We start from the raw sequence: 20809 nt of genomic DNA on the forward strand, positions 1-20809 counted from the left end.
TCTGGCTGCATACCACTTCAGGTACTTCAGTCTGGAATCTGCTCCTCATACTTTGGTTCTCGACAATTCTGGCTCAGAGGAGCCCCCCTCTTTGCAGACTGGAACTGGAGGTGCTGGTAGACAGTCTGGTGGAAAGGAGCACTGTTCTTTTTCCATCTGACTATCACAGGAGACAACGGCCACCGGGTGAAGAGAGGATGCTCAGCACAGGAAGAAGTTTATGTAGTCTGCATGGGCAGGCACAACCATTTTCTGCCCTCTACTTCACATTCATAATGCTACACTTATTCTAATTCTGCACTGCACATACATCTCACCAAAGCTCATTGACTAAAACTCTCATGCATTGATTCATCATGTCTACTCAACAGGTCATGTCAACTTTGTCATCACTAACAATTCCTCTCTCTGCATTTCTTACTCACACACTGGGGACACCTCAACAACTCTCCAGCTCATGCATCACTAATAACTCAGCTTCTATCAAACTCAATCCCTCCTTCTATCTCATTCCAGAAATAAAATTGAGATTGAAGTCTCAACAGCACTCTGGTTGGCTTACCTGTAATCCCTGGAATAGCTGCACTTAATCTCCCAGCCTGATTGTGGCCCAATCTCCAAGGACACAAATTCCCAGACTCTGCCAAGATTGACTGGAGGCCAAGCCCTGAACTGACAATGGATATCTTGACCGACTATAGAAGCACTCCCTGACTGATCATAATCCTGCTTGACCCCAGTAAGACCAGTTCCCTTTGACTTTCACACAGAACCATTTGCTTGAAACACATGTAGTGTGTTTGGTTGTAAATTGCTGGCACATGCTGCATTTGTGACTTTGACATTGATGTTACTTCATAAATACATATTCACCCTTCTGACTGTTCACTGTTCCCTGTGACAAGCTGCCTGCCTTTCCCACTGTGCTAAAAAGCAATGCAAGATATGGAGGCTGACAGTTAGAGGCTGAGCACTGAAGACCTGTGTGCGAAAAGGTAATGTGAGCCACATGGAGGCTGGAAGCTTCCTAGTAAGCAGAAAGTGAGTGAACCCAATGAATTCAAGTTAAAAGCCATAAGATGCATCCCATATAGATGCTTGAGATACATTTGTGTCCCTGCTTACAAAGCAACCTGCCAGAAGAAGGCAAGTTATAGGTTTCCATTGAGTACCAAAGCAAAGTATTCAAGGACTGATATAGTGTGAGAGTTAGCCAAGGGCATGCCTGATGTATGGTGAGGCTGCTACTTTGCCCATGCTGACTAACGTGGATGAAGTATTGAGAACCATAGTGTCCCTACAACATGCAGAGACATTGTGCTAAAGATGTAGTTGGATGATAACCAGTCTAAGAAATTGCCGAGCTGCATCTGCCAAGTATCTGTGCTGATTTACGTGTCAGAGATCTTTCTCTACTTTCTTGGGGAAGAAGAGAATTGGAAGCAACATACTAACAAGGCAAGTTGGGCATTAATGAGATGCAGATGCATGGAAATAAGGTAGTTACCACTCAATACTTAAGTCACCATTTAAGGCTTGAAGCAAAGATTGCAAAACTTGTTCTCTATTGAAATTCAAATTTCCCTTATTCTCACATATTTTCCCGACTTTCGTGCCATTTCTCATGCCACAACCAGAGACAAAATTCCAACCTATGTATCAAGGTGGCAGCGGCGACAGGTAGGAAGTGTTCCGTGCCTATATGTACTTGGCCAGCTGCTGTCCGATTTTGGTTTTTTTTGCTTAGTTTCCTCATTTTTTTCATTTCTCTTTTGCATCAAAGTTCACCTTTTCTTCTTTTCTGTGGCTGTGGTAGACGAAGGCAGTTGTGAGGCCCTGCTGCATTGACAGCAGCCTGGTTGATCCAAATGTCCGTTCCTTGTGACCATAATGGCTGCAGCTTTATCAAAGCCTTCATCATTAGTGGGTCTGTTGCATTCCTCCTGGCGGCGATGCATCGGTTTCAGTGGTGTCTGCAGTGGTGGCAGCATTGTGATTACAGATTTGTTTCTCATAGCTAAGGCGGCTCCAACCGGCGACTGTAGTGGCAACGGCTTCAGCACTGGTGACCTGGTGGGTCCAATCTGACCCTCCTTGCTGTGGTAGTGATGGAGTGGTTCGGTGACAGCTTTGTCTGTGGCAGTGTGGTGGGTCTAGTCTGGAAATCCACACTTTGACGGCTTCATGGGTGGCTTTGGCAGTGGTGTCCCATAGCCATCCAGAAAGCCAGGAGCCGTGGACGGAATAAAAGACTAATTTCGTCTCAATTATTTCTTTTTGTAATTTTTGTAATTAAAATGGCACTGAATTGTGACTTATACGCATCTCACTGTATTTTCATAAATACAAATGAGAACAAATTGATATTTTATTCTATTCTAATTGTTGCAAAATCAATGCAGTAACAAGAGTAGAGTCAAATCTGATTCCCTGATTGAAAGACGTAATTGTGAGAATTGGATACGTCTGACTTGTTGCAAAATTTGATTTGCTAAAAGGATATTGGAAAATTCCAATTCCCATCACAGCTTAAAAAAAATTAGCTTTTATGACATTGGATCGACTTTATTCATGTAAAGTCATGTCCTTTAAAATGGAAAATTCACCAGCAATATTTCAATGATAAACCAACATAGTCATTGACGTTTAAGCAGCCGTGTTTTCCACATCACTGATTTGTTAGTGTTCAGCCAAATCTGAGAAAAACACTTATATCATTTGAATGAATCACTTGATTGGTTAAAATTAGAATTAGGAACCAATTTGGTCATAGATCTCGCTATACTTTGAATTTGCCAAAGTAAAAGTGACTTAATTGGGTCACACTGAGACAAGGAAAGTTCCGCCTACAAGAGCAAAAATGAGGCTATTTTTGATTTTCTTATGCCCAAGACAATAGAAAAAATTCAGCAATATGTTGGCATGAATGTATTTTAGCAGACGTTTGCGGCAAATTTAAGAAGCATAAATGCTCCCCTGATGAACTTGTTGAAAAAAGACAAGTTGAATTGACAAAAGAATGTCAGGGTGTTCTACACAATTTGAAAGCGGTACTGACATCTGCAGCTCTTATAACACTGAATTATAACAAGCCATTTAAACTGGCTGCAGATGCTAGTGATGTTCCTGTTGGTACAGTTAGATGAGATAGGGATTGAACAGCCAGTCAGTTGTTATTCACACGAGTGTTAAAAGAAATATTTAATAGTGGAGAAAGAGACACTGGCCTTGTGTTAGTTCCGCAGTATTTTGATGTTTACACATCTAACAATTCTGTAGAGACTGTCACATTTGGTTTGTTTGGAGAGATTCTATTAAAATAATCTAAGACTGTTTCATTGGAGTTTAATGCTGAAGCCATACAACTTGGGGGGCCAGTTTGTTCAGTTGGCTGGATGGTTGGTTTATAGCGCAGAGTAACAGCAACAGGCCAGGTTCAGTTCCTATATTGGCTGAGATACTATGAAGGCTCTGTCCTCTCAACATTGCCTCTTGCCTGAGGATTAGTGACCTTCATGTTAAGCTCACCAGCAGTCTGTGGTCCTCTGAGACTGACAGTTTTCACTTTTGATGCAATTTCAAATCATTCTTATAAATGGCAAGGAGAATCTCAGGTGGATGTTTTGTAAAGAGTAAATTTGAAAGAAAATGAAGAAAAATTATCAAAATAAATTTTTGTCGGCAAATGTAGTTATGAAAATCCTGCTGTATTTGTAGGCACTCATGGGCTTATGCAATTAGTCTGGCCACATCCACGTGTCGTCTTCATTGCCCTTCCAGATCGGTGACTTTTTTTTGGTTTTGGTTGCCCTGGGGCTTCCTCCTGATATCCTCCTGTAGGAACCCTGGGCCTCGCGTATCTCCACTCCCACTCCATCTCAGGTGGCAGCATCAGAAGACAAGCGAGGACCCCTTTGGTCGATATCCAGTGTCACAGGAGGTGCGGGACCTGTGCAGGATGACGGTCTCCAGCTTGGAGGCATAGAAGCAACGGAGCTAGTGGCAGCAGAAAAGGAGCATGTCGCCAGGATCCAGGGACAATGTTGGACAGTGGCTACTGGATGAGCAGTGAGGGTGAAGTCTACAAAGTGGGAAAGATCAACTTGTGATTGCTGTTTTATTTTCAGCAATATCTATTTAATATCAATTTATTCAGTCTTTTACAATTTATACAGTTTATTCGCTAATTTATCCTGTAATCCAAGGCAGTGCTGGAGCGTGGTAATGTTATACACTTTGTCACTTGTACCCAGACACAGTGAAATGTTAAATAAATCAAATCAAATCACTATAAGTAGAAACAATGGTACAAAGGGATTTTGATAGAGAACGAAAATACCTCATAAGAATACCTTTACAGTTTTTCCATGTGGGAAGGTGTGATGAAGTTTTACAACATGTACTCCTTCAAGAATTTAGATTTTATCTTTGACAATTAGAAGACAGAGGTTGGGAAGATAAGAATGTGAAGTGAGTAGTCAAGTAGAAGGCTAGAATTCATAGAATAAAACTTAAATGGAACCATTTAAATTCTTTTGCCAACTAATTGAAAGAGCTTTTCAATCAATCCCACTCTCCTGGTCTTTACTGACAGCCTTGACAATTCCTCCCTTCATGTATTTAGGAGTAGGAGGAGTGTAGACTGCACCATGACAAGATTATGTATTCATTGAAGATTTTTATTTTAGAAGATCTATTGGCTTTGTAATTTGTTGTTTCAGTATAGTTTCAAAATTTGGGTCTGTACAATCAAAGATAATTTGATCAATTGTGAGCTAACTGTGATAATGGATGGCTAAAATCATCAATTTAATTTTCTTTTCTCAGAGCTGACATTTGATTTGAGAGCTACTCCATTCAGAATGCCTGGTTCTGGCAGCATAATGGTAAGCTTTGCATTTCTGTTATTATAATTTCCACTGAGACCACTTTTTTAAAAATCTAATATTCTATGTATTTACTAAAGAATAAATTCACAGGGTTACCTTGTTAAGGCAAAAGAATTTTACCATTATTAAATAAAACAAAAGGTATGAATACTAATAACTACACGCTATCTTAAGTACTAAGATCTCAACTCTACTAATTTGAGACAACTTGCTTGACTTGAAGTTAAACAGAAGCCTCGTAGTTAATTGTTCCCTGGTGTATTCTCCATGGCAGCACTACTACTTGGTACTTGCATCCAAGATCTAGCTAGTAGCAGTGGTATCATTGCATAAATATGACAAGGTAGCAACGCAGGAGGAAAAAAAATATCAGAAGTCAGTTTATCACTTTAAGAAGACATAGACAGTTAGTCAACATTGAAAGCACATAAATGGATGAGCATTCAACAGCATTTGTGGAAGTAGCGCAGTGCAAAATTGGCACTCCACAGAAAACCATCATTTCAGAACTGGTAAGAGATGCAGGAACATCAGTGTGGGCTAGGAAGTGAATAAGAACCAGACAGAGGGAGCTGAAGGAGTCCTTGCAGAAGAAGTATCTGTGGGAGCAATTTGGAGTTCCATGATTTGAAGTTAGAAATCTCTATGGGCAAGAGGAATAAACTTTTAAGATGGCATAAAAGGCTGGAGTGAAAAGGAATTCTTGCCTTTCAAAACAAACATCCCTGCCATCACGATGAGGCTCCATGTGAATAGCTACAGTTGACAGAGCAAAGGCCAGAATTTTAATTTATAGCAAGACTGCAGTATTGTATAAGGCACAGACTACATTTAAGTAAAAGGCAAATATAAAAGATTTTTTTTAAAAAGCCTAATACAAGCATTTATAGACCATGATAAGATTGGGTCGCTCATAATTTAAACTACAGTTTTTAGCAGGAGGATTTATGATAGGCGTAACCACAGAAATTTATTTTATATATTGTACGACAAGACTTGCAATGTATTTTAGACTGTAAAAGACAGGAAATGATCCATTTTACGTGTGAAGAAAATGGAACCTCCATCTTGGCTGCAGAAGGTAGGGCTGTCTGCGTGCTGTCTGCACATTCTTCTCGTGTTTGTGTGGGTTTCCTCCGGGTACTCCGTTTCCCTCCCACAGTCCAAAGATGTGCAGGTTAGTTGGATTGGCTAAGCTAAATTTCCCGTAGTGTTCAGGGGTCTGTAGATTAGCTGGGTTATAGGGGTACAGGCCTGAGTGGGGTGCTCCAAGTGTCGATGTGGACTTGATGGGCCAAAGGGCCTGTTTCCACACTGTAGGGATTCTATGATTCTATGAAAACACCAAAATCACCAAACTCCCCAAATCCTTGAGTCTCAGTGCCACTGCAGGCCGTCAGAAGTTGCTCCTGCTGCTGCCACAGGCCCTAGGAAGTTTCTGCTGCTGCTGCTGCAGGCCCTCAGAAGTTGCTTCTGCCGCATCAGGCCTTCTGAAGTCACTCCCGTTGCCACCAGAAGCCCTTGAAAGTCACTTCTCAAGTCTGCTGCTGCCACTGCTGAATTCTTGAGTGTGCTGCCCCCCCAACTCATTGCTGCATTGCTTGCTCTCGCCAGCGCCCCACTGAAGACACTTCAGAATGCAAAAAGAAAAGAAATAAAAGGACAACAGTAAAAGAAAGAAGAGGACAGAAGCAGACAAGCCCCAGGCTCAGTAGCCCAAACGCTGCACTGCTGCTACGCTAATATCTATGTTTTCAAACAGCTATTTCATGTACTTGTTCTTTCGATGTCCTGCCATCCAGCAAACATTGATCTTGTGCTTTCACCCATCAAAGAAACATTGACTCTGCCAATCTTGGGTGTTGTCCCTGCCATTTCCTAGTAGTACTTTGCATCTAGGAAAGGGAAATTGATGGTAGGGAATGCAACTCACAGTGGACACTATTGGCACAGGGCCCTGCCTGGTTGCAACGTACCCCTATTTGCCCCTTTTAACTTTTCACTACCTTGACAGCCCCTTTTCTCCTTTCACCTCCTTGCAGTGTGGAGATCCATCACATTGAATGTCACCTACAAATGCCATCCTTGTCCCAAACATCGACATTACACCTTTATGATGCTCATTCTGCTCTGCTATGCTTCCCCTGAGTGGTGGATACTGCCACTACCCCACTCTCCTGATGCTTGCTATGGTGTCTGTTGCCATTTTGTATAGCCTCATTCATCTTGAGTTTCCACCTGTCAACATCCTGTCCTCACCACTGCAAATGTCTCATCATTTTTCTCTAGTCTTGACTCCCTCACCCCTTTTGGCGGTGAGCCTCCTGCTGACCCTGCAGGCCCCCTCTTACACATTCTTGAATGATCAATGGAAGAACTGCCTGGACCTCCATTGATTGACTTCAAGGAGTTCCTAGACATGACTAACCACTGTGCTTGCAGCTCGCCAACAGATGTCACTTGAAATTCACAGATACTTGTGATGAATTTAGAGGCTGCACCTTTACTGGGACAAATTCCCTGAATGTGAATGTTCCAAAACGATGTCCAACCGTTGTCAAGCCTCAAGATTATGTGCTTGCTGTGCCCATGATCGATGATACTGGCAGTTCCTGACAGAGTGCCCACCTCACTATCTGAAATGAGAACTAGTCCCACCAGTTTCCAACGTGGCCATTTGGCCAGATGGCACATGGTATGAGTGTAAGATTGACAATGAAACTTAGGGGGGATGGTGGGTATAAGTGAAATGGAATTGTTGTTACCATAAAAGTAGTTATATACCTGAATATCTAAATGTAACCTGTGAGAAAAATAAACTGAAAAGGGTTGTTGTATAATATGATGGTTATGAAAGAGTAAATGTTCAAGCTGCATGAAGCTCCAAAAGAAATCTGTGTCAATGTCAGTCTAAGGCTAGAGAAGCTAAAATCTATCACAAGGTCCCTGTGCAGATAGATGGGCCGTCTTTTGCAGCGGATAGACTTTGTAATTACACTTAACTTGAGGGTGTGTAAATTTGTACTTTTTGCCATCACACAGTAAGCTGCATCTTGTGTAAACAATACCATTTCCTGTTAATACTCAGTAGCGGTATATCCGCTTCTATTACTAATTGGATAAAACTTTTAGACTCACCTGCATCATGGAAGAGGATTGTGGCATACTAAAAACACAAGCCAACAGAGATAATCTTGCAAGATATGGCAGGCAATTTTTCAACATTAAGATCCACTTGCCTATTTAGCCCCCGCTATCTCTAGGAAGGTCTAGTTTGCAATTGATAAACATGAGTTGTGAGGCAGTTGCACAAAATGATTTAATTAGTTCAGAACTGGTAATATATCTCTATATGTTGTCTGAACCCTGAAACCTGAGGGACAATTAATGTTATTTGCTCCTATATTCAGCATTGTCTTCAAGTAGATACTTCTGTGCCAACAAGCAGATCATCTGCTTGAAACTTGGGTTGTACAATTGAATTGAATTGAATAGGGTGGCTTCATGATAAAATTGCTGTACAAGTACACAGTAATGTTAACACAAAATAGATCCTTCCTGTACTACTTAGACATTGCCAAATTTTCTTAGCAGGTACTTATCTTCTATAAGAGCATAAGAAATAGCGACAGGAGCCAGTTCACAATTCAGTAGGATTTTGGCTGATCTGACATTCCTCACATCCACTTTCCTGCCTTTTCTCCATAACCCTTGATTCTCCTGCTGATCAAGACTCTATCTGTCTCAGCCTTAAGTATACAGAAAGACTATACCCCCACACATTTCTTCGGCAAAGAGTCCCAAAGACACTCAACCTGTTGAGAGAAGAAATTCCTCCTTGTCTCTATCAAATTGGCACCCCTTTATTCTGCAACAAAGTCCTATGGTCTTAGACTGTCCCATGTGGGGAAATCATCTGCTCAGCATTTACCCTGCCAAGCCCCTTAAGAATCATATGCGTTTCAATGAGGTCACTTCTCATTCTTCTTTACTCCAGTGAGTAGAGTCCCAACATAACAAGGTGTGGAGCTGGAGGAACACGGCAGGCCAGGCAGCATCAGAGGAGCAGGAAAGCTGACATTTCAGGTCGGGACCGTTCTTCAGAAATGGGGGAGGGGAAGGGGTCTCTGAATTAAATAAAGGGGGGGGCAGTGATAGAAGGTGGATGGTGGAGGGAAGACAGACAGGTCAAAGAGGTGGGGATGAAGCTAGTAAAGGTGTGTCTAGGTAGTAAGTAAAGATTGAGGATGATCAGTGAGGAGGGAGGGAAGACAGGCAGGTGAAGGAGGTGGGGATGAAGCTAGTAAAGGTGAATGAGGGGGTGGGTAAATTGTGGGGGTGGGGGTTGGTCAGTGAGGTGGGAGGACTAGTTTGGTGGGAGAGAAGACGGACAAGTCAAGGAGGCGGGGATGAGGGGGTGTCTGGTCTTGGGATGAGGTTGGGGATGGGGAGGTTTTAAAGCTCGTAAAGTCCACATTGAGACCATTGGGTTGTAGAGTTCTAAGACAGAATATGAGGTGCTGTTCCCCCAGTTTCTGGGTGGCATCATTGTGACGCTGGAGGAGACCCAGGATGGACATGTCGTCCAGGGAGTGGGAGGGGGAGTTGGAGTAGTTCACGACTGGGAAGTGTTGTTGTTTGTCGCGAACTGAGCGTGGGTGCTCCTCAAAGCGGTCTTTGAGCCTTTGCTTGGTCTCCCCAATGTAGAGGTGGCCACATCAGGAACATTTACAAGCTTCAAAATCTCCCCACCCCCAACCTCAACCCAAGACCAGCCCACCTCTCATCCCCAATGTAAGGTGTAGAGCTGGATGAATACAGCAGGCCAAGCAGCATCAGAGGAGCAGGAAGGCTAACATTTCAGGCATAGAGCCTTCTTCAGCTCTACATCTTGTTATCTCAGATTCTCCAGCATCTGCAGTTCCTACTCTCTCTGAAACAATTGTAACCTCTCTCATCCCCACCACCTTGATCTGTCTATTTTCTCTTCCACCTACCTGCCCCTCCCTCCTCACTGACCAACCCCCATCCCAACTTCCTACCTATACTACCTTCATCCCTGCCTCCTTGACCTGTGTGTCTTCTCTTCAACTAACTGCTCCATGATCCACCTTCTATATAACCTTCCCCCTTCTCTATTTATTTCAGAGCCCCCTTCCCCGCCCCCATTTCAGGTCTGGTGACCGTTCCTCAGAACTCAAATGAAAATATGGAAAAGAACCCTGAAATAACTCTACAGAGGCTGGTATCCTGTCACCAAGTCATCCTTTATTTATACGTGCATACTTGACATTGGCCTGGTTTCCTCTGAATCAGCTCTGAGTGAACAGAATCTCTGGCTGTCTTGTTTATATCTGTCAGCCAGGGCTCTCTGAATGAATCAGCTTAATAGCCCAAGTCAGGGAACTTTATGTTCTACGAAGTCTATCTGTTGATTTGTTACAATCACTACATCCCTCATCTCCTAAGTCCAGGCCTTTTTCCTTCTCTTGTTTTCTCCCCTGAGCTGTTTTTGCACCAGGTCCGGTTCCTCTGACTCAGCCTTGAATACGGGCAGTTTATACCGGACCATAGCCTGCCTCTTGTGCCCAGAGCATCTCAGAAGAAATTCATCCTCTTCAGGGCTGTCGCTGACTTTGACCTCATTATATGCTTTCCCTTTCAACTCAATCCTTGGCCTGTGGACTGAGGAGTGGAAGATGGAGTTTAATTTAGGTAAATGTGAGGTCCTGCATTTTAGAAAGGTAAATCAGGGCATGTTATACACTTAATTGTAAGGTCCAAGGGAGTGTTACTGATCAAAGAGACCTTGGAGTGCAGGTTCACAGTTCTTTGAAAGTAGAGTTGCAGGTAGATAGGATAGTAACGAAGGTGTTTGGTGTGCTTGCCTTTCTTGGCCAGTGCATTGAGTATAGGAGTAAGGATGTCGTGTTGCAGTTGTGCAGGATATTGGTTAGGCCACTTTTGGAATACTGCATTCTATTCTAGTCTCCCCGCTGTAGGAAGGATGTTGTAAAACTTGAAGGGGTTAAAAAGATTTACAAGGATATTGTCAGGGTTGGAAGGTAGAAGCTATAGGGAGAGGCTAAATAGGCTGGGGTTACTTTCCCTGGAGCATCAGAGGCTGAGCGGTGACATTATAGAAGTTTGCAAAAGCACGAGGGGCATGAATTGGGTGAATAGCCAAGGTCTTTTCTCTGGTGTGAGAGAGTCCAGAACTAGAGAGCATAGGTTTCAGGTGAGAGGAGAAAGATTTAAAAGGGACCTAAGAGGCAACTTTTTCATGCAGAGGCTAGTGCGAGTATGAAATAAGCTACCAGAGGAAGTGATGGAGGCTGGTACAATTACAACATTTAAAAGGCATCTGAATGGGTATATGAATAGGAAGGGTTTAGAGGGATTGGGCCAAATGCTGGCAAATCGGACTAGATTATTTTAGGATATCTGGTCAGCATGGATGAGTTGGACTGAATGATCTGTTTCCATGTTGCACAGCTTTATGATTCTATGACTTAGTAGCCTCCGTAACTTCCTTGGTTAGCCATGGTTGGTTTATCCCTGTTTTAGAATCTTGCCTCCCTACTGAGATGTATTTTTTTCTGAGAGTCATGGAATTACCTCCTTAAATATCTACCACTGCTTGCTTACTATCATTCCTGTTCATCTATGCATCCAGTCCACTAGCTAACTCTATCCTCATTTCATTTTAATATCCTTTAAGTTAAACACAGTTGTTTCCAACTCGAGTTTCTCACTCTCAAACTGAATATTAAATTCGATCATGTTATTGATCACTGCTTGCTAGAGGAGCTTTTGTCGGAGGTTACTGATTAAAGCTGCCTCATGTCCCATTATCAGATCCAAGATAACCTGCTTCCTGGTTGGTTCCATGGTGTTGCTCAAGGAAACTGTCCCTGACACACTTCGTGAATACATTATCATAGATTATCTGTTTTTATAATGACAGTTGAAGGTTTAAACCTGAGTCTTAGAGGGATTAAATATAGATTTGCAACACTTGGGAATCAACCGTGCAAGATTAGGAGATAATGAGTTTTGGCTTATTTTGATAGCTAATTCATTAGAGTATAATCATCTGCTTTTCAGACTGCACTATTCTGGGTAATATTAATCGTACTTCGTTGCTGGGCTGTTGGGAATTCTGTCTTCTCTTAGATCACGTATTTCTCCAGTTCAGTGAAAAGTATAAAGTTGGATTGTAGGTTTTCACTAAAGGAGAACAGAGGTAGGATTCTTTATACCTATTCAGAAATTGCTTGACATGTGATTGGAGAACAGGGGAATGATAACATTAGTGTTTTGGGTAATTTCAGTTACTGAATGTACAATTAGTTTCAAATAGTGAAAATCTATAACTTTGTTGACGAAAGGTGAAATTATGGAATGCAAAGTATGGATAAAATTTTAGTGAGGGAAATAAAAGTCTGATTCAGTTATCCGTGAAGTTATTAAATCCTCAATTTATAAATGATACCAGTAGAACTAAACTTAGAATATGTTCAGCTTACAAAAGTTTTATTGTTTGACTGTCCATTGTCATTGTAATGACATAAAATTAACTTTTTTATATGAAGGCTGAGGCTAGATCTTTCCTCTTATCGTCCTAATTTATTGTAACAGTGATTCATCCTGTACTGAATTCTTCACACTCCCTAAACCTAGAGATAGCACTAGTGCTACCTCTGCCTTATAGTAAATTCAATTTGCGGTAGCATGGTTTGCGATACTTCCCTGCACTGGAAAAGGGAATCATTTGAAATGCACACTGTGATCATATTTAATGCTTCTTCAGCTCCTTTGGTTTAGACCAACTGAACTAAAATCAAACTGGAATTGAACTGAAACAAAAACCAGCAGGTCTGGCAGCATCTGTGAAGAAAAAAATCAGAGTTAACCTTTGAGGCCCGGTGACCCTTCTGCCGTTCTTTCGGAACTGAGGAAGGGTCACCAGACCCAAAATAATAACTCTGATTTTCTCTTCACAGATGCTGCCAGACCTGCTGAGTTTCTCCAGCAACTTATGTTTTTGTTCCTGTTTTGCAGCATCTGAAGTTCTTTTGGTTTTTATTTGGAATTGAATTGAACCTTATGAAGTTATAAACTATAGTATCAAAATTATTTAGTACTTGGGTATGCTACTGTAGTCCTGTAATGTTATTTTTGAATTTAGTCTCCTAAAGAACCCATAAACAAATTTAAAATTATAATTCAGACCAGAAAAGGTATTAACATTACATTCATTGTTGTATGTAAAACTGATGAAGGATTAAGTATTAGAAGAGCACCTGCCTAAAGTAGAACCAACGGATTCAATTCAAAGATTCCATCTTCCAGTCAGGAAAAACATACTACTTCAGTAGTATCTTAAGAAGCAGGCTAAATTTGTGTGACCTGTGTATTATACATTAAGGTTTGTTTATTGGTAATATCCATTTGAGTATCATAGAAATGCAACAAATAGATAATGGCATTTGATACTGTCGTGGGATTTATGTGCTGCTTAAAGGAGATGTAACAGATTGATTGATTTACTTTGCTTGACAATAAGTAGTTAATGTAGATTTGCTTGCATAGCCAATTTTTAAAAAGTGGCTACATTTCATTATTTGCCAACCTCCAAAAGTAGCTGCTTCTTTGATCATGAAATGCTCTTTCTCATAACATACAACAGATTTAAAACTATTATTAATGTAGCCTTAGCCACAAAGTTCAATTCTGCCAATTAGACCATGTGATAAACAGCTCAGTTCTGATCATGCAATGGCTAACAACTTAATTCAAATCACATAGCTGGATTATAGGAAGGAATTGTATGTTGGTCCTTGATATCATAGCAGTGAGAAAGGAAATTACAATAAAAAATTAACAATGCCTCAGCACACTCTATTTGTATGTTTTACAGAGAACGCAACTTGAAGTGTGCTATGTGCATGTAACCCGTTAAGGAGACATTGAGCTTTGCCCTTGAGAATGTACTCTGTACTCTGATTATTATTCCTTTATAGGACAGAACAACAGATGGCAGGATCTTGTGATCAAATCACATGGCTGGAATTAAACCCTTCTTGCGGATTAACACTTTTGAATCCATTACTGTCTTGTAAAATATTTCAGTCCATATGTCACCCTTTGTAAAGGAAATGAAATTCTGGGCTGAGAGAAAGGTTAAAGGTATTTTTAAAGGTGTATTATGTCCCAAAATGTTCAAACATAATAGCTCAGATTTTTCTGAAGGATTTTATTGGATGCCCTATTAGAATTTTTCTTTTACCCTTCAGTTCAACATTTTTCTGTCCTCAAAATTGTGGAATGTGAGCTGATAACAGCATAGAAGCAATTATCTGCTCCCACTGCTCTCCAAGTATCTATTTGGGTGCATCTCACATCTATCCTGTCAACCTGCCTCATCAAAGCCTCCAATGAGTATCAGACAACGTTAGAGCACACACTCTGCATGTCATGACATTATTTCTCTATTTGCAAGACTGACATTCTCTCCCAGCCGTCTCCAGCACCTGTTGATTGCAAAATATACCTCCTCTTTAAGAGGTGAATGTGAGCTTTATGAAGTGCAGGCTAGGTTAATTGGCGTTAATCTTAAATGACCTTGGACTGCAGAGACATGCAGCTACTTAATATTTCTCACCATAATTTTAAATTGGCAAGCAACATGAAGTTTACATGCTTTATGTATTATGTTTATTTGTTTTATTTTGTTTGCATGCAAGTTAATATTTTATCACTTGTTTTTTGGGCCTTGTTCACTTTTTCCAACTGTCTTAATTTTGATGTTCTGTGCTTTTACTGAAAGTAGAAATGATCATTGTTCATATGAACTTTTAAAAAATGTGGTTTTAAGATTTATTTCGTACTCTTTTTGATGCAAATATAATTTGGCCCAAAATTTGAATCCTTATTGCCACCAAAACTATATTCTCTTGTAGGGGTGTGCACTATGCTACCAGCTGCTTGTGGTATAACTGCCATCCTGCAAAGGGCATTCATGCAGGTGGTGCTGCAAACATGGATGCAAATGATGTATTGTATCATGATATGAATCCATCCAGCTAACCTTTTGCCCATTTACCAAATTTGGATTGTACAGGTCGATTTAAAGAATTTTTTTCGTCGCTCAGCAAAGATCAAGTGTTTAGAAAATAACTTACAGATTAGCCAGTCTTGATGAACTTACGATGTTGCTAACAATCTGAAATTATTCTTGAATTTTAGGAACACAGCAGGTCAGGCAGCATCAGAATAGGAAAGTCGGCCATTTAGTTCGGGACTCTTCTACAGAATTGAACTGAAGTTTTGAAGAAGGGTCCCGACCTGAAACGTCAACTTTCCTACTCCTCTGAAGCTTCCTGACCGGCTGTGTTCCTCCAGCTCCACACTGTGTTGACTCTGACTCCAGCATCTGCAGTTCTTGAATCTCGTATTCTTGAGTTTTGTTTTGAGGTGTTCTGGTGAGTTGTCCGGTTTAGCAGAGTGTCCTTGCAGGGAAAGCAGAGGTGTAAGTAACCTGATCATATAAAGACTACAATAGATTAGGGAGCTGCAGTTGCAATACTGCATCACTGCAGCACAAGTTGGAGGGTAAGCTATGCCATTTTGGAGTCTGCCTCCTCCACTCTGCATAATATTGACAGGAGGTTGTATGATAGACATTCTGCATCCCTGTATACATTGCCTGTCAGCTTTTTTAAAATTGCTGCTCAATCAAGTTCTGCATCTGCAACTCCTGTAGCAAAATATCCTCCTCAACCATACCCTCCTGTAAGCTGGCACCTGAACTAGTCAATGGACTACAGGCAGGCCAGAGATACACTAACCCTTTGACTCACCAAATGCTGATCCGAAATCAATACTAGTCTCTGAGATATGTTAATTGCCAGTATCTGAATTGGTGTCTGCAACTGTCAGATCAAGTGACAAGGCCTCTCCATTTGTAATGTTGTTCCTTTTTCCTAGGTCTGCTATGGCCTCCCTTCTCCCTTCTCACTTCTCTTCCTCTAAGGCCCAAGCACTTTCCAGGTGAAGCAGCAATTTACATGCACTTCTTTCAAATTAGTCTATTGTATTCATTGCTCACCATTCAGTCTCCTCGATATAGAAGAGATCAAATGTAGATTTCACTGCATCCTTTGCAGCGTACATCCTTCCAATCCACAAACATATCTCCAGCTTCAGAGGGTTGTCATTGTAATTTCCTACGTTGTTCTTATCCTGACATTTCTGTCCTCGATTTATTGTGCTGTTCCACTGAGCTCAATGTAAGCTTGAGGAACAACAGCTTAGCTTTCAATTTGGCACCGTATAGCTTTCTTGATCAGTAAAGTTTAACAACTTAACACCATAACATCTGTCCCATTTGTTTCCTTTTCTTTGATTCAATTTTTCTCTTTAATTTTGCTTTCAGTCAGCAGCACACCTGCTCTGGGCATGTATAACATTGCTAACTTTTCCCAGTTCTTATGAAGGGTTGTAAACTTGAAATATGAACTCTGTTTCTTTCCACTGGTGCTATCTGACTTGTTCAGTATTTCCAGCATTTTCTGTTTGTGTGGCAATTATTCGATGCCTGAAATTAGGAAGCGAACATTGACGTGTGGGAAGGTAAAGGGATAGGAAACCAGACACCACTGGTGACACGATCAGCAGCTTGCTCATTGTGAACAGGTAGCAGGATGTACCTGAGCTAAGAGCTAAAAAGAAGTTTAAAGCAGTAATGTACCATCATCCTGAATATTCACATCTATGTCAAATTTTAGGTTAAATTTAAGCCATTCGTACATGCACTCAATCTTTAGTAGATGCTATTTTTGTTTCTTTAACTTGCAAAGGATATATCCCTTCCCAATAAAAGGCACATTACACCATTCTAACTCAGATTAGAGATGGTGTTGACATGTGGTTAGTAATGAGTCATTCACATAATGTTGAGTCCTTTCCCAATTTGATCTTTTCCGGTTAGTATTATTTTAATATCAGTTTCAATAAATAGAATTTCATTTTATTGTCTCATTAAAACACTGCAATTTGACATTACAACAATTATGTGGTACAGTGCTGGATGATAACTCGGCAGTCCTGGTGGATGGCTCAAAAGTCACATTCTTCTGTTGTAGAAACGAGAGTGTTACGAATTTGGTCTCATTGATACTTTCTTTTGAATAAAATGTGGCTGTTGCTGGCAAGTTAGCATTTGCTTCCTATCCCAAATTACACCTGAAAAAGGGATCATGACAGCTTTCTTGAAGTGCTACATCCATCTGGTGAAGTTACATTCATGGAGCTGTTGAGAAGGGAGTTCCAAGATTTTGACTGAACAACGGTTAAGGAAAAACAGTTCCAAGTCAGATGGCATGTGCCTTGAAGGGAAGTTTTATAAGTGGTTATGTTCCCATATGTCTGCTGGCCTTGTCCTTGTAGGTAATAGAGCTTATGTATTTCGAAGGTGCTGTGAAAGGCTTCTGGGAGAGTTGCTGGAGTGCCTCTTACATATGGTACACAATGTTGCCACTGTGCTTTGGTAGCAAAGTGAATGTTTAGTCAAACCTATCCTGAATGGTATCAAGTTTCTTGAGTATTGCTTGAATTGTGGCCAGTGGCATAACTATGATAACAAAGTGTGGGGCTGGATGCATAACTATGCTGAGATATAGTTTAAGTTATTATTGTTTGACATTAAAAAAAACTCACAGCAAAACCTAACGAGAATTTAATTCAAAGATGGGAAATAAGAGGTGTTTGTCAGTGAACCAAAGCAGTACTGTGTGTTGTACTCAATAAGGGACTCTTGGCATTTCTAATTGTCACTAAGAGTTTACATTCAACAGTAAGAGGTCAAATTTGGAAATGCTAGTCAAACTAGGAGTGAAGCTTGAAAACTAAAGTGATTTAGACAAATTGTACAATTGAATGGACTGGTGACAGATGAAATTTAATCATACTAGTGCAAAGTATTGCAAATAACTTTCCATTAATAGTATCCCAGTATTGGAGGTTGAATCTGAAAGAGTTATTAGAGTATTAACAGTCCATTGGTAAACATGTTCAACCACTATGGAGCAACAATCAACAAAGTAAGTGGCATGTTTGAGGACTAAATGCTGGCTTTTCAGTCACATCAGTCACTAAACAGAATGGAAGAATTTGAATCCCATATTTGGACAGTTACAAAATCAAGTTCCAGTTTGGTCACTGCTTAATGTTGATTAAGTAATGTCCATCAGGGGTACTGCAATTGACACCAGTAATCGCCTACCCACTTGATATGTCTTCGGGCCATACTGTCCTATCTATCAAGTCACTGAGAAGGTCTTCTGACTAATGCTGTGTTCAGACTTTCTTATCTGAAATTCAATGCATGGCTATGAATCAAGAATGTTTTTCAGATCTAAGGAGATGGAAACTTTCCAAGCTCAGATTTTTGATTGTTGGAACTTGGTTTGAAGTGTATATTTGTCAATCTACATTGTGGATAGAATCACTTTGAATAGCCTCCATTGTAAATGAGCTTATCTATCCTCTCTGGCAAACTTAGTCGTAGAGTAATATTGAATAATATATTCGTAGTTCATGCTGCCTCTGAAAGTGTAGATAGGTATGAGTCACCTTTTCTATAAACATAGATGAGAAAACAACGAGGAGAAGAACACCACAATAGAATAAACTTGTTCATATTGATGGCATTTGGAAGAACACGCTACAAGTCAATGAGAACGTTTTGACCTTTGAGTTATATAAAATGCATACAGTTCACATACGAGAATTTTATGCACCTGATCAATATATGAAAAGTGATTTTCTCAAATTTACGAGATAGATATTTAACTATATTTATGAATGAACAACCCCTTCCAGCTCATGAACACACCTTAATTCAGATCAGTTGAAAAACTGGATGATCATTGGTCATGGTTGACATTTGATCATTTGTTCCAGCAGGGATTGTTGACCTTGTTCTAATCTTCGGATCTCCACTTGTTTGCCTTGCAATTTATAAAGTGCTTTGTGGCACTGGTTTCCTTGGGAATGAAGTAAGACAGGAGGAAATTTTGAAAGATGTGGAACATTTGGTGACTTCATGCTGACACATTGACACTGGAAGTCTGGTTTGTCACATTGCACAAATTGACAGTAAAATATGATCGACAGTCTGTATTATTGGAGGGAGCTTCAGCAATCTGACATGACTAGAAACCTTCTGACAATCCAAAGGTATTGTAGAATCCTTTTCTGATTGTCATATTATAGGTATAGTTTTGCCGAAATCCTGATTTCTTGCTTACATAAAGTTTGAGTGACCACAAACATGTTCGAAATAGCACTGTATAGTGACAACTGATTGTCAACACAACATTTTTCTCCATAAAATCTCTAAGATGATTATATTTTACTATAACTTAATATGTATACTTTGATGTAATGCAGTTACTTCAGTCTGTAGTTCGGGTTGGGAATGTAATAAGTCAGCTACTATTTATAGCATTGTGCACTCTTTAGGAATGGAAAAATGTCACTTTGCATGCAAAAGTACAGCAGTACATTGGTTTGGTCACTATTTCCTTGAGATTTCTGCCTTGTTATCTCAGATATTTTAAAATTTTTCTTTGTTTTCTGTGAAGTACCTCAGCTTCTCCTGCCACACTAGTCTAACTTGCGTAAAGATTTAACCTAAGCAACGTACTGTCAATTTTATGACAGGAGAGTCCCCAAAGAAATTCCTGGTATTAGTTTATTTACTGGTATTTCACTTCTGTTGGCCTGGATTATATTTTCTGCGCTGATTTCTTTTAAGTAGCCATCATTGTGTTGTGGAAATTATACAAAAGGTTTTCTGGAGTTTGTCTGTATGTAAGGGGTTCACCCCAAGAATTATTTTAATTTTTTAAAAGTAGTTTTAACAAGGCACTGCTTATCACAGTACTCTACCTATAGCAAATTCAATGATTATAAAAAAAACAAACATGGAGGAATTTTATTAAATTTCAACCAAGTCAGATTCACTGAGCCAAATCTTAAGGTTTTTTGACCAAGTCCCATTTGCAGTGGATATCTGCCAAAAGACCAGCACCAGCTTTGCTTCCCAGTCTTTGAAAAACTGTTGTGCACATGGATAAGAGTCAGAAATCTGAAGTTGCCACCTGGGCAGGCATTATTGCTCTACTGTTAATCTAGAAACTCGGCTAACGTTCTGAGAACTTGAGTTCAAATTCTACCATGGTGGAATTTGAATTCAATAAAAAACAATCTGGAATTAAGAATCAACTGATCACCATGAAACCATTGTTAATTGTTGGAAGACCACATCTGACTTAATAATATCCTTCAGGGAAGGAAATATGGCATTCTGACCTGGTCTGGCATATGTGTGACTCCAGACCCACAGCAATTTCATAGACTCTCAACTGCCCTCTGAAATGGCCTAGCAAGCTACTAAGTTTTTTTCAAGTGCAACAAAATCTCAATAAAATAAAATCAGGAGGACCACCTGGCATCAACCCAGGCACTGAAAAAGACAATGGCAGAAACAGCCCATTCAACCCAGCAAAGTCGTCCTTACTATCATCTGGAGGCTGGTGCCAAAGTAGCGATCGACAATGTTCTAGACACCTCTGTCTGTATCCCGTATATGTCCTGTCCCATTGCCAGGTAAGAACCAGCTGAGGTGGAGGCACAGTGGTATATGGTCAAGAGGGAGTCATCCTGGGAGTCCTCAAAGTGGACTCCAGACCCCAAGAAGTCTCATGGCTTCAGTTTAAATGTAGCTAAGGAAATTTCCTGCTGATTACCATGTATTGCAGTGCCTTGCCTAATGAATCAGTAAACGTCCACATTGAACAAAACTTAGAGAAAGCACTTAGGGTGGAAAGGGGACAATATGTTGTCTGTGT

At 40.4% G+C, this 20809-nt stretch overlaps 1 protein-coding gene across 4 annotated transcripts in view; it reads left to right on the plus strand.

Annotated features, from left to right (window-relative positions):
• The window catches only part of smtnb (smoothelin b), a 276452-nt gene that overhangs the window by 125581 nt on the left and 130062 nt on the right, over positions 1-20809 (plus strand). For all 4 annotated transcript variants that reach the window (XM_048555897.1, XM_048555894.1, XM_048555895.1 and 1 more), the window contains exon 10: positions 4828-4886. In XM_048555897.1, the coding sequence (XP_048411854.1) occupies positions 4828-4886 (59 nt within the window). The remainder of the gene's footprint in view (positions 1-4827; positions 4887-20809) is intronic.

The sequence above is a fragment of the Stegostoma tigrinum genome, chromosome 26 (genome assembly GCF_030684315.1).
Source record: "Stegostoma tigrinum isolate sSteTig4 chromosome 26, sSteTig4.hap1, whole genome shotgun sequence".
NCBI classification, from domain to species: Eukaryota; Metazoa; Chordata; class Chondrichthyes; order Orectolobiformes; family Stegostomatidae; genus Stegostoma; species Stegostoma tigrinum.